Genomic DNA, 13,966 nt, shown 5'->3' with positions numbered 1-13,966 from the left:
TTCAATTCCCGACTCAGGCGACTGACTGTGTGGAGTTTGCACATTCTCCCCGTGTCTGTGTGGGTTTCCTCCGGGTGCTCCGGTTTCCTCCCACAGTCCAAAGATGTGCGGGTCAGGTGAATTGGCCATGCTAAATTGCCCGTAGTGTTAGGTTAAACGGGTAAAGGTAGGGGTATGGGTGGGTTTCGCTTCGGCGGGTCGGTGTGGACTTGTTGGGCCGAAGGGCCTGTTTCCACACTGTAAAGTAATCTAATCTAATCTAAAGATGAGGTTATTGCCAACAATCTGCTATAATAAACCACCCAGTTCCTCATCAAAAGTGTATTTTCAGTGTGAATTGATAGCTCTTGCATAAGAAATTCACTGCATGCTGTCTCCCTGAATGAAGTTACTGTGTGCAATTCATTCTTCCATCACATTTTTAAAACAAAACTTCCTCGAATTAATTACTATTGTGTTCTTCATTTCAGCAACTAATTGAAGACACAAAGCAGATTTGGGAAAAGATGGTGAATCTGGGGGAAACTAAGGAGAATGGTTACTTCATGACTCGTGATGGTGAAGTTACAGTTTGGTGATAGTTCATTGTTCCAATTGAATTGAAGCTGAGTTTCCCATTTCTTTAGCTCCCCACCACCCCCCAAACCCCACCCACCCCAGGATTGAAGTTTGCAAGTGCCCAAACAAAATCTTACAGCAGACTCTCTGATGCTTTTGATTTCTAAAGAGTTATACTTGCTTTAAAATATGTAATCTTGGAATGTGCGCATTGCTGGCAAGGCCAACATTTACTGATTATCCCTAATTGTTCCTTGTGTGAAATACTGAGGCAGATACAGTTGAACAGCTGGCTGTGCTTTGGGTCAGGCATCAAGATTATGCCATAGATGGGTTTTCATAGGTTCCCTATAGTGTGGAAACAGGACATTCGGCCCAGCCAATCCACACTGACCCTCCGAAGAGTAACCTACCCAGACCCATCCCCTTACCCTATTACTCTACCTTTACTACTGACTAATGCACCTAACTTACACATCCCTGAATATTATGGGCAATTTAGCATGACCAGTTCACCTTACCTGCACATCTTTGGATTGTGGGAGGAAACTGGAGCACCCAGAGGAAACCCATGCAGACACTGGGAGAATTTGCAAACTCCACACAGACAGTCACCCGCGGCTGGAATCGAACCAGAGTCCCAGGCACAGATTTCTTTCTCTGAAAGGAAATTAGTGAATCAAATGGATTTTTACATCCAGCATTGTTACCTTTGGTATGAGATGAACATTCTATTTCTAATTAATTAACTGGAACTTTCCCCAACTATAGAGGTGGTATTTGAACATGTATATCTCTGAAATGCCTTTGGATTACTAACTAATGTCATTCCCATTATTCCATTGTACCAATCCCTTTGCCCTTTGACCAGAAGGCGGCACGGTGGCTCAGTGGTTAGCACTACTGCCTCACAGCCCCAGGGACACGGGTTCAATTCAACCCTTGGGTGACTGGCGTGGAGTTTGCACATTCTCCCCACGTCTGCGTGGGTTTCCTCCCACAGTCCAAAGATGTGCAGGCCAAATGGATTGGCCATGCTAAATTGCCCATGGTGCCCAGAGAAGTGCAGGCTAGGTAGGTTAGCAATGGGAAATGCAGGCTGACAGGGATAGGGTAGGGTGGGGTTGTCTGGTGGGTTCTCTTTGGAGGAAAGGTGTGGACTTGATGGACTGAATGGCCTGCTTCCACACACAAGGGATTCTGTAAATCTAAATAAAGCAAGTGTCTTACTGAATGATGTTGCTATCACTTTTTAAAATTATGTTTTTCAAGATTTGACCCTTTAATCCATCCATTATGTGTCTGAATTCCCTGCGGAGAGAGCAATAGATTTGGAAAATTCAGGAAAAGATTATGGTAAAGGACATGTCAGGAATATGTCATTAGATAATGTGGGGTAACAATTTCTGCCAATGACTTGATGTAAAATAGTTTTTCAAGAAATATGGTTGAGCTGTGTAGGTTTGAAAGGAAAAATAGTATTGAAACTTTCTCAGAGACATATAGTGACAGGCTGTAAATGCTGGCCTTATGGTGAACACTGACATCATGCAAGAAAATCTTGGAAATGAACTTGAGGGAAAGGGAGAATAGTTACTTGCATTCTTCGGATAATATGGAGAAATAACAAATACAAGCCAATCAAGCGCTTTATACATTCCACAACAGTAAAATCTATCATTTAGACACTATGCACAGGATTCAAGTGGCAATCTAGTTTGGTCATCAATCCAATTAAAAAAAAAATGATTTGGAAAAAAAATAGACAAAAGCAGCATGGCTAAGTCCATGTGAAATATGGTTCAAGTGGAAGTCAAACCCATAATCTCTTGAGCCTTGGAATCTGGCCCCATAGTAATGGCAGCCACCATTGCCAAAAATATTCTGAGTTTGACAGGAAAGGCAGTTTTTCTTTGAGTAAGAAAACTATTTCTGTCACACTGCAGGACTACTTGCAGGTTGTTAGACTTAAGATTTTTTTGTTTCTTCTTTAAAAGGATATCTAAAGCTTTGGCAACTCAGCAAGCCAAGGCTGTCACAGTTTGACGTCATCCTTTTAGATGAAGCTGAAGATTGTAGCCCAGGTGGGTTAGTTACTCGCTGTTCTTTTCCAACTGGAGTGGACCATTCAAACACTAAATGTGATTGAAAGACAGATCCAGTAAAGTTGAACGTGTAGATATTTAGTAATTGTACAAGACATGTTGGATAAAGAATTGTATGAACGTCGGAGGGAAGTTACATTCTGCTGCAGTTTATTGCGTTCCATATGGTCTCTCTACACTTTACAATCTGCAAGGCTGATGGGAGGGTGGTGGACCCTCTGGTCTAAGAAAGCAAAGTGCTCTTACACATTTATGTGAATTATCATGGACCCTGAACCATTCGGTTGTTTGGTGAGCTGCATCCTGTTCCTGAGGTTTAAATGTAATGTCATGTTCACGCTAAGGGGAACCAATGGACCCGCTTTCACCCAAAGCATTTCTTACTGCAAACCACACAAGACTGAGCTGCAGCCTGTGGTAAGAGATGTCCAAAAGCCATTGCAGTTCATTTTGGTTAATCTGTTCCTCTCGCAACACGTCTTTACCTTTTTCCTGTGATTATCCTCTTTTATCTAGTCATCATGGACATTGTACTCTCTCAGCAATGTGGCAAGTTTCTTGTGGGTGATCCACACCAGCAGATCAGTGAATTTGAGGGTACTGTGGATGGTCTACTTAAAGCACACCGTTCACATCTGTTCAGACTAACACAGGTAAGGCTTCACTTTCTTCCAGGTGTCATCCATGATACCTGTTTCAGATCACATGAAAAAAATCACAAAAGCCACAGCCAAACTCCTTTGTGAGAACTATGGAGCTATCCATTGATATGGCCTTTGGCTGCCCTGTATCAAAGTTATATTCCAGAACCAGAGAGTAAATGCAAGAAGGATGTTCCCCAATATCTGGAGTTCAAAGTTTGTGAGAAGATTTGATCTGTTCTTTGTTTGGCTTGCCCTATAATGGTAGTGTTGTCCCAGTCGAATTCATGTTGCTTGTCGTCTGCGTGTGTGGCTACTAGGGATAACAAAGAACAGCCAGGGAATTCCTAGAAGCATGGCACTCATCCACAAACTCCATCAACAAACACATCGACCTGAACCCAATATACCGGCCACTACAGCAGACAGCTGAAACACTGAGGATGTCACCTAGATAGGGGACGAAACGTTTGCAACAAAAACTTCCAGCTCGGCGAACAGAACCACAGCATATCTGGAGTGTTCAGAATTAGGGGTCAAAGAGTAAGGATGTAGAGTAGGCCATTTAGGACTGGGAGATGAGAAGAAATTTCATCCTTGGTGACTGGTGCGTCTGTGGAATTATCTGTCACAGAAAGCAATTGAGGCTGAAACATTGAATGTTTTCAACAAGGAGTTAGGTATAGCTATTGAGGTTAAAGGGATCAAAGAGGGAGAAAGCAGGAACAAGGGACTGAGTTAGATGATCAGGCAAGATCAGGTTGAATGACAGAGCAGTCTTGAAGGGCCAAGTGGTCTACTCCTGCCAATATAACTCCAGTATTCTAAATGAAACATGAATCTATTTTTATCTGTGCCTGACTTGCTACTTGATGACCACAATATTTGAAGGTATGATGTGACAGTTGATGTTTCTTTCTGTACTTGCAGAGTTTCAGATTTGGACCCAAAATTGCTTATGTTGCAGCAACAATATTGGAAGTGTACAAACAGGTCAAAGACAAGACTTTGGTTGGTGGAAAGCAAGACGGTAATGAGGAAGAACATGTTTTTATTTTTTGTATATGTGTTGAGGTTAGGGTAAGAATAGTCTGGCAGCCAGGACTGGGTGGATTACTGGGGGCAGGAGGATTATGAGAACTTAGATTTTATTGAAACTGTTTATCTCCATTTGGTTTTGTTAGCTCTTCGCTTTAGCATTGCTACTTGCAACCTTCCAATCACATGACCTGAATAAGGTCAGCACAAATTCTCTATTTGCAATAAGTTTGAAACTACTTCTGATCTGTATCAACAATAATGTCATTAATTCCTTGTGACAGGCAATATTGACAATGAAGCTGGGCAGATGGCTGTTCTGTGCAGGACCAATGCTGCAGTTTTTGATGAGGCTGTGTGCATTGTTACAAGAGAAAAGCCAAGCAAAATATACATCATCGGAGTGAGTACCCTGGTATTTGTTACAGTTTGAGGGTTTTAAAGTACAGCTCTAAACATGCAAGCTACTTTTTTAACAAAGTGCCCTTTGTTTCATCTGTTTTATCCCACAGCACTCTGAATTCTTTAATTCCTCTCTCTCCTTAGGGGCTTGATAAATTTGGAATGAACATAATTCTGGACATTTGGATGCTTATGATTCTGGAAAAGAAACAAGCAACTAGTGAGTTTACCTTTTGGACATATTATCACCTGTGGAAATACTATGACTTTAGGAGGTGCATTTTATCTTGTTTTTAAATGAAAGAAGATTTGAGATCAGGCATGCCCACTTTAAAGCCCACTAACTAAACAGCTTGTGAGGCCTTTGGTTTTTTTTTACCCTAAGATTGGAACAATAGAAGCAGCCTAAATGGGTGGGGTCAAGCTCCCACAGAGCCAGGATTTTTAGTTCTAGTTTCTAGGGTCTTAAAGCTGGGTGTAAAAGCTGCATTATATCTCCTCCTGCTACTCTCTCTTTCCTTCTGAGTTTTCTCATGATGCTTATTCTCCTGGACTAGAGAATTGCCTATGAGACAATCTATTTTACTTTGCCAGGGGTGTGTTTATGGAATGCTCTATATTGGAACAGTTACTGTTTAGTATTAAATAATCCATTATTCTGTTAAGTTTTCCAGTAGAGTTAAGTTATTCCAATTTCTTCTTTCTTTTGTTGCATTTTAACTATAGGGTATGCACAAAGTGTGTTTTGTTTTAAATCTGGCCATTTGACCAATGGAATTACATCTGGAATGCAATGCCTGGCACTTGCCTTTAAACTACGATAAAGTTATGGTTTAGGTTATCATCTTAATATATTTTGAGGGGGTCTGGTCAATAACACACACCATTACATTCCTTCCCTTGGTGTTCTGCCTCTGAACAACACCCTTATCCCGTGAATGAATAAAAATCCTCCTGCTTTCACCTTGGAACCCATAGAAATTCTTTTCGAATGTTTAATCAAAACAGAAAAGAGAGGCCTCTGCATTTTACTGTACGAGGACTCCATCAGATACTGTTTGTTGGAGTAAAAATAAAGAATTGGATGCTGGAAGTCTGAAATGCTGGAGAAACTCAGCAGGTCTGGCAGCATATGTGGAGGGGAAGCAGAGTTAATGTTTTGAGTCCAGTGACCCGTCATTAGAAATGTTCTGATGAAGAATCATTGGACTTGAAATATTAAACTCTGCTCCTCTCTCTCTGCCAGACCTGCTGAGGTTATCCAGCATTTCCTGTTTCGTTCTTATTTGTTAGAGTACTGTTTGGCTTCTGAATTTTCTACCTGGAAATTGCATAAGTCTTTGTTTAATTGCAGGTGTAGTTGCACTCACTCTGACTCTAGCTCTCTCTCTCACTCTGAAATACAAGGGACAAGAATGAAAAATTGGGAATAAAAAGGGAAATCAAGCAGAAATTCTTCTTCCACAAAATGTGTTCAAATTGTGCAAAATAGGGAAGAACATTAAAATAAATATATAAGCATTCCAGAGACTGATGTCAAAGAGGGACGACTCATGAGTTTAATGTTCATTTAGAGTTTTGACAGCACAGCAAAAGGTCTTTTGGCTCATTGTGTCTGTACTGGTCATCCAACGTCCATCTGTTCTAATTCAATTTCCTAGTACGTGGCCTGTAGCCTTATGTGCTATGGATTTCAAATGCTCATCTAAATACTTCTTAAAATATCTTTAGGGTTCTTGCATTATTTTCCTTTTTATGCAGTTAGTTTCATATATCCAGCACCCTCTATGTGGAAAAGACCTTCCACTAATTCCCTCTTCATCTCCTACCTCTTACCTTTAAAACTGTGCCCCTGGTTATTGACTCCTTGGGAGAAAAAATGTTTTACCCTTCCTGTGCTCCTTTTAACTTTTTTCTCTTATTCAGTTGTGGGACATGGGTGTCACTGGCTAGCCAACATTTCTTGCCCAGTTGCCTTTGAACTGAGTACTTGCTAGGGCAGAGGGCAGTTGAGAGTCAACCACATTGCTGTGGGTCTGGAGTCACAGGTCGGCCAGACCAGGGAAGGATGGCAGATTTCCTTCCCTGAAGGACATAAGTGAATGTGATGAGTTTTTCCGACAATTGACAATGATTTCAAGGTCATCAGTAGTTGTCTTAATTCCAGATTATTATTGGATTCCAAATTCCACCAGTTCCCCCAGAACATTAACTGATTAATCCAGAACATTCTGGATTAATAGTCTAGGCCATAGTCTTCCCTATCGTGTGACCATCAAGTAGGATCCCCTCAGCCTTCTCCACTCTAAGAAAACTACTCCATCCCATCTTGTCTTTCTCTTTCATAGCTGAATTGCTCCAGCCCAGGCAACATCCTGTTGACTCTTTTCTGCACTCTGTCCAGTGCAATCACATCCTTCATATAGGATGGCAATCAGAACTGCTCAGAGTACTCCAGTTGTAGCTAACTTATGTTATACCAGCTCCATCATAACCTCCTTGCTCCTCAATTCAGTGCATTGACTAATAAAAGCAGATATTCAATATGGCATCTTAACCACCTTCCCTACCTGTCCTTCAAGGATCTGTGGACTTGCACACTCAGGTCCATCTGATCCTCTGAGCTCTGTGATGTTTTTACATGGATAATATTTATTTGCATGAAGTGTTGACATTGTAGTGAATATAGATGTTTGGCTTTCTTTCTAAAAAGAAAACTATTGTCATTTGTAAGCTGGCAGGTCTTCCCCAGTTTTTCCTAATGATGCAGCTTCATGATTTAAGATGTGCTTCTTGTTTTTTGTTAATAGAAGATCTGGTAATCCGCGATCCATTTATCAGAATATTTGAACATAAAGGTGGTTTGCGTGGATTGAAAGATTATGCAGTTGAAGCTGAAGACAAGGAGTTGGGAGAGAGGATTGCGCTGGTGGAGAAGTACGGTCTAGGGCTTCCTGCACTGATCGAGAAAATCACCAGCTGTTCAGTTGATGACTTGGCATTTGCAGGTAACAAAATTATTTTCTCCTCCTCAACAACACTTTGTCTTGTTCTTCTTTACTATGTTCTTTTCATTTTCCTCCTAAATTTCTTTACCTCCTAGCTTGAGTGTCCAGCAGAGAGAGCAGACAGAGCTGAGTTCTTGAGCGTTTCAAGCAATTCTGTTCAGTTCATTGTTTGGGTAGTTGAGCGTTCAGATTGTGAGTCAACATAAAGTCATTTAAAAATGCATCTTTCTGTGCACAAACTTTGTTGGAGAAACAGTTGACCAGTTGTTTAATTCCTATCTGCACAGGTACCAAACATCTTGGTTTAATTTTTAAAAACTGAGAGCGGAGATTTTCATCGATTTGAAAGGAGAGGCTAGGTTTTGGTTTGCAGATCTCATCAGAGAGATGGTGGTGCTGAGAGTACAGCATTCCCTCAGTTCTGGAGCTGCTGTCTCAGCTTTGATTTTAATGCTCAAGCCCTGAATTGGGACTTGAACTTACAATCTTCTGGCTTGGAGGAGGGTGATATAAATGAGTGAAAGTTGGGCGTTGTTGATTTGTCCTGATGGGGATTGTCTTTTAGGTTTGAAGGCAACATTGCTGCATCAAGGGCGTGTCAAAAGATGAATGTACAGTGGGGGTGATGTGAGCCGAAATCACTGAGTGGGAAAGGCAGGGGCTTGCATTGCATTTGATCACACCAGTTGCCCCAAAGGCAGGTTACATTACCATTGCCTCAACTGGTTTAACAATTGGTAAATGAATAGAAGAGAACTGTTTGGTGATTGGGACAATAAATATTTAGTCTGGAGACCTCCGTTTCAGATGTTGTTTTTCTCTTGTCACTTCCTCAGTCACTTTGTGTGGAATGTGTTTATGTATGTGGATATATCTGTGTTTTTTTTTATTCATTCATATTTTGAATGAAGGCGTTATAAACGTGAGCTCGTGAGACAATTCTGAAATGATAGAAGAGCCATATCACTTACAAAAGGAGAAACTTTTTCATGAGGTGAGTGGGTTGGACCTGAGGTGCACTGCCTGGCAGTGTTCAGATGCAGGTTCTGTTGAGGCGTTAAAGAGATGGCTGAATAGTTACTTCAAAAGAAAGAATGTTTGGAGTTAGAGGAAGAGGACAGGAGAGTGGCAATAAGTGAGATGCTCACTACACATGGCACTGCATATAAACCGACATTTTCCTAGCTGCCATCAGTTCTGAGAAAGGGTCACTCGACCTGAAACATTTACTCTGATGTGTCTGCACAGATGCTGCCAGGCCTGCTGAGCTTTTCCAGTAATTTCTGTTTTTTATTGTTAGGACTAACTGAGACGCTCATTTAGTGTGTTGGCTCAGACAAAAGGAACAGAATGATCTCTCTCCACATGATCGTGATACAATCTGATGTGTGACTCAGTCGTCTGAACTCAACTGTAGATACCAGGATGATTGTTGACTTTAAACCTGAGACTGGCAGAGTTTTGTTAACCACTAGTGTTGAGGGATGTGTGGCATCATGGAATTTGGTCATGGAATGGTTGGGATCTTATGGCAGATCAGGCTTGAGAGGCAAAATGATGTCCTCCCACTCCTACATTTGGTGAGTTTTCCCTCTGATTTTCTACCTTGAGTTCAAAGGGATTATTTCATTTGAGCATTTCACTTGTTCCTTTCAATCTTTTACAGATGTTGTTCTGGGAACTGCATGTAAAGCGAAGGGATATGAGTTTGACACTGTACAGATAAACAATGACCTTGTGAAAGTTTCAGGCTATCGTCACAATCGTCACATGCTTTTGGGGTTCAGACTGGGTAAGTACCTTTTTCACCTGTTTTCTCCCACTTCTGCTGACATTATACACTCTGTGTTATAGATGCTGTACTCTTTTGTTTATTCATTAGCAGATGTCAGGGTCATTTATTACCCATCACTAATTGCCCAGAAGGAAGTTAAGCATCAACCACATAGAGTCATAGAGATATACAGCATGGAAACAGACCTTTCGGTCCAACTCGTCCATGCCGACCAGATATCTTAACTTAATGTAGTCCCATTTGCCAGCACTTGGCCCAAATCCCTCCAAACCTTTCCTATTCATATACCCATCCAGATGCCTTTTAAATGTTGTAATTGCACCAGCCTCCGCCACTTCCTCTGGCAGCATATTCCATATACGTACCACCCTCTGTGTGAAAAAGTTGCCCCTTAGGTCTCTTTTGTATCTTTCCTCTCTCACCCTAAACCTATGCCCTCTAGTTCTGGACTCCCCCACTCCAGGGAAAAGACCTTGTCTGTTTCCCCTATTCATGCCTCTCATGATTTTATAAACCTCTATCAAGTCACCCCTCAGCTCCAGGGAAAACTGTCCCAGCCTATTCAGCCTCTCCCTGTAGCTCAAATCCTCTGACCCTGTCAATATACTTGTAAATCTTTTCAGAACCCTTTCAAGTTTCACAACATCCTTCCAATAGGAAGGAGACCAGAATTGCACACAATATTCCAAAAGTGGCCTAACCAATGTCCTGTACAGCCGCAACATGACCTCCCAACTTCTGTATTCAATACTCTGACCAACAAAGGAAAGCATACCAAACGCCTTCTTCACTATCCTATCTCCCTGCGACTCCACTTTCAAGGAGCTATGAACCTACCCTCCAAGGTCTCTTTGTTCAGCAACACACCCTAGGACCTTACCAATAAGTGTATATGTCCTGCTAAGATTTGATTTCCCAAAGTGCAGCACCTCGCATTTATCTGATTTAAACTCCGTCTGCCACTCCTCAGCCCATTGGCCCATCTGGTCAAGATCCTGTTGTAATCTGAGCTAACTCTCTTCACTGTCCCCTACACCTCCAATTTTGATGTCATCTGCAAACTTACTAACTGTACCTCTTATGCTCACATCCACATCATTTATAAAAATGACAAAAAGTAGTGGACCCAGCAGCGATCCTTGTGGCACTCCACTGGTCACAGGCCTCCAGTCTGAAAAACAACCCTTCACCACCACCCTCTGTCTTCTACCTTTGAGCCAGTTCTAGATCCAAATGGCTAGTTCTCCCTGTATTCCGTGAGATCTAACCTTGCTAACCAGTCTCTAATGGGGAACCTTGTTGAACGCCTTACTGAAGTCCATATAGATCACATCCACGGCTCTGCCCTCATCAATCCTCTTTGTTACTTCTTCAAAAAACTCAATCAAGTTTGTGAGACATGATTTCCCACGCATAAAGCCATGTTAACTATCCCTAAACAGTCCTTGCCTTTCCAAATACATATACATCCTGACCCTCAGGATTCCCTCCAACAACTTGCCCACCACTGATGTCAGGTTCAACGGTCTTTAGTTCCCTGGCTTTTCCTTACCACCTTTCTTAAATAGTGGCAAATATCTCAGCAAGGGGCCCAGCAATCACTTCCCTAGCTTCCCACAGAGCTCTAGGGTACACCTGATCAGGGTCTGGGGATTTATCCAGATAAAAACATCCAACACTTCCTCCTCTGTAATATGAACATTTTTCAAGATGTCACCATCTTTCTCCCCACATTCTGTATCTTCCATATCCTTCTCCATAGTAAACACTGATTCAAAATACTCGTTAATATCTCCCCCACAATTTCCTCTGGCTCCACACAAAGGCCGCCTTGCTGATCTTTGAGGGACCCTATTCTCTCCTTAGTTACCTTTTTGTCCTTAATGTATTTGTAAAAACACTTTGGATTCTCCTTAACCCTATTTGCCAAAGCTATCTCATGTCCCCTTTTTGCCCTCCTGATTTCCCTCTTAAGTATACTCCTACTTCCTTTATACTCTTCCAAGGATTCACTCAATCTATCCTGTCTAACCAAACCCCCAATTTCTGTAGTCATCCAGCATTTCCTATACCTACCAGCCTTCCCTTTCAGCCTAACAGGAATATACTTTCTCTGGAGTCTTGTTATCTTATTTCTGAAGGCTTCCCATTTTCCAGCCGTCCCTTTACCCGTGAATATCTGCTCCCATTCAACTTTTGAAAGTTCTCACTTAATATCATCAAAATTAGCCTTCCACTAATTTAGAATTTCAACTTTTAGATCTGGTCTATTCCTTTCCATCACTGTTTTAAAGCTAATAGAATTATGGTAATTGATTCATTTTGCCTCACATTGGAGCTGAGAACCCCCTTCCATGCTAACTGTCTCAGTTCAGCTAGGAATGGCAGGCGCGTTCCTTTGAGGAGAGAATGGTTTAACTGGGTCTGTTTTTACAAAAGTTTAAAATGATGAGAGGGATCTGATTGACCCTATCAACTTGTAGCAGGGCTGAGCAGGCTAGATGCTAGCTGCAGAGAGGATGTTTCCTGTGGTTGGGGAATCGAGAACCAGGGCTCACAGTCTCAGAATACCATGCAGACCATTTAGGAAACATTTCTTTACTCAGAGTGGAATTCTCTCCCACAGAAGGCTGTGGAGACCAAGTCCTTGAATATATTCAAGAAAGACAAAGAGAGAAAAACATTTTAGATTTTAAAGGCATCGGGGGTGTGGGAAGAAAGTGGGAATATGGCATTAAATTAGTATTATATAGGTTCATTGTCACATGTACTCAAGTACAAGAGTACAGTTAAGTTTGGGTGGCACAGTGGTTAGCACTGCTGCTTTGCAGCACCAGATACCCGGGTTCAATTCCCACCTCAGGTAACTATCTGTGTGGAGTTTGCACATTCTTTCCGTGACTGCGTGGGTTTCCTCCGGGTGTGCCGATTTCCTCCCACAGTCCAAAAATCTGCAGGTTAGGTGAATTGGCCATGCTAAATTGCCCATAGTGTTAGGTAAAGGGGTAAATGTAGGGGAAGGGGTCTGGGTGGGTTGCTCTTCGGAGGGTCAGTGTGGACATGTTGGGCCGAAGGGTCTGTTTCCACACTGTAAGTAATCTAATCTAATCTAAAAGTTGTTGAATGATGGAGCAGGCTTGAAGGGCTGAATGGCCTACTTATGCTCCTCGTTTCTATGCAACTTGGCTCAGGCCATATATGTATATAAGTATCTATACATATGCTTATATCTGCGTATATAGACCAATGGCTGGGTATATAAGTATCTACATATACTGATAGCTGGGTATATAAGTATCTATACATATGCTTATATCTGGGTATATACGTGTCTATACATACAGTGATAGCAGGGTATATAAGTATCTACATAGACCGATAGCTGGGTATATAAGTATCTATACATACAGCGATAGCTGGGTATATAAGTATCTATATATATACCGATAGCTGGGTATATAAGTATCTATACATATGCCGATAGTTGGGTATATAGGTATCTATATGTACAGCGATAGCTAGGTATATAAGTTATTATACTGATAGCTGGGTACATCAGTATCCATACATACGCTGATATCTGGGTATATAAGTATCTACATACACCGATATCTGGGTATGTCAGTATCTATAAATATGCTGATATCTGGGTATATACGTGTCTATACATACAGCAATAGCTGGGTATGTAAGTATCTACATAGACCAATAGCTGGGTATATAAATATCTACATATACCGATCGCTGGGTATATAAGTATCTATACATATAACGATCGCTGGGTATATAAGTATCTATACATATACCGAGAGCTGGGTATATAAGTATCTATACATATACCGAGAGCTGGGTATATAAGTATCTACATATGCTGATAGCTGGATATATAAGTATCTACATCTGCTGATAGCTGGGCATATAAGTATCTATCCATATACTGATAGCTGTGTATATAAGTATCTATCCATATACCAATAGCTGGGTATATAAGTATCTATACGTATGCCGATAGTTGGGTATATAGGTATCTACACATACAGCGATAGCTAGGTATATAAGTTATTATACTGATAGCTGGGTACGTCCGTAACTATAGGCCGGTGAGTCTCACTTCTGTTGTGGGCAAAGTCTTAGAGAGAATTGTAAGAGATAGGATTTATGAACATCTGGATAGGAATAATGTGATCAAGGATAGTCAGCATGGTTTTGTGAAGGGCAGGTCGTGCCTCACAAACCTTATTGAATTCTTTGAGAAGGTGACTAAGGAGGTGGACGAGGGGAAAGCAGTAGAGGTGGTGTATATGGATTGTAGTAAGGCGTTTGATAAGGTTCCCCACGGTAGACTACTGCAAAAAATACGGAGGTATGGCATGGAGGGTGAGTTGGAGGTTTGGATTAAGAGTTGGCTGGCTGGAAGAA

General features: G+C 41.5%; 1 protein-coding gene across 4 annotated transcripts in view; it reads left to right on the top strand.

Moving 5' to 3' along the window:
* Nucleotides 1-13,966, top strand: part of fbxo18 (F-box DNA helicase 1) — a 51,876-nt gene that overhangs the window by 28,148 nt on the left and 9,762 nt on the right. For 2 of the 4 annotated variants that reach the window (XM_043714061.1, XM_043714059.1), the window contains 8 exons: nucleotides 471-558; nucleotides 2,556-2,642; nucleotides 3,180-3,316; nucleotides 4,235-4,334; nucleotides 4,627-4,745; nucleotides 4,889-4,964; nucleotides 7,555-7,752; nucleotides 9,419-9,544. In XM_043714061.1, the coding sequence (XP_043569996.1) occupies nucleotides 471-558; nucleotides 2,556-2,642; nucleotides 3,180-3,316; nucleotides 4,235-4,334; nucleotides 4,627-4,745; nucleotides 4,889-4,964; nucleotides 7,555-7,752; nucleotides 9,419-9,544 (931 nt within the window). Of the gene's footprint in view, nucleotides 1-470; nucleotides 559-2,555; nucleotides 2,643-3,179; nucleotides 3,317-4,234; nucleotides 4,335-4,626; nucleotides 4,746-4,888; nucleotides 4,965-7,554; nucleotides 7,753-9,052; nucleotides 9,333-9,418; nucleotides 9,545-13,966 lie in introns of those variants that run through there. The other 2 variants (XR_006315124.1, XM_043714060.1) reach the window with 2 other exon arrangements.

The sequence above is a fragment of the Chiloscyllium plagiosum genome, chromosome 23, assembly GCF_004010195.1.
Source record: "Chiloscyllium plagiosum isolate BGI_BamShark_2017 chromosome 23, ASM401019v2, whole genome shotgun sequence".
NCBI lineage: Eukaryota > Metazoa > Chordata > Chondrichthyes > Orectolobiformes > Hemiscylliidae > Chiloscyllium > Chiloscyllium plagiosum.
The sequence above is the reverse complement of the archived record's forward strand: the minus strand, read 5'-3'. Positions and strand labels throughout refer to the sequence as shown.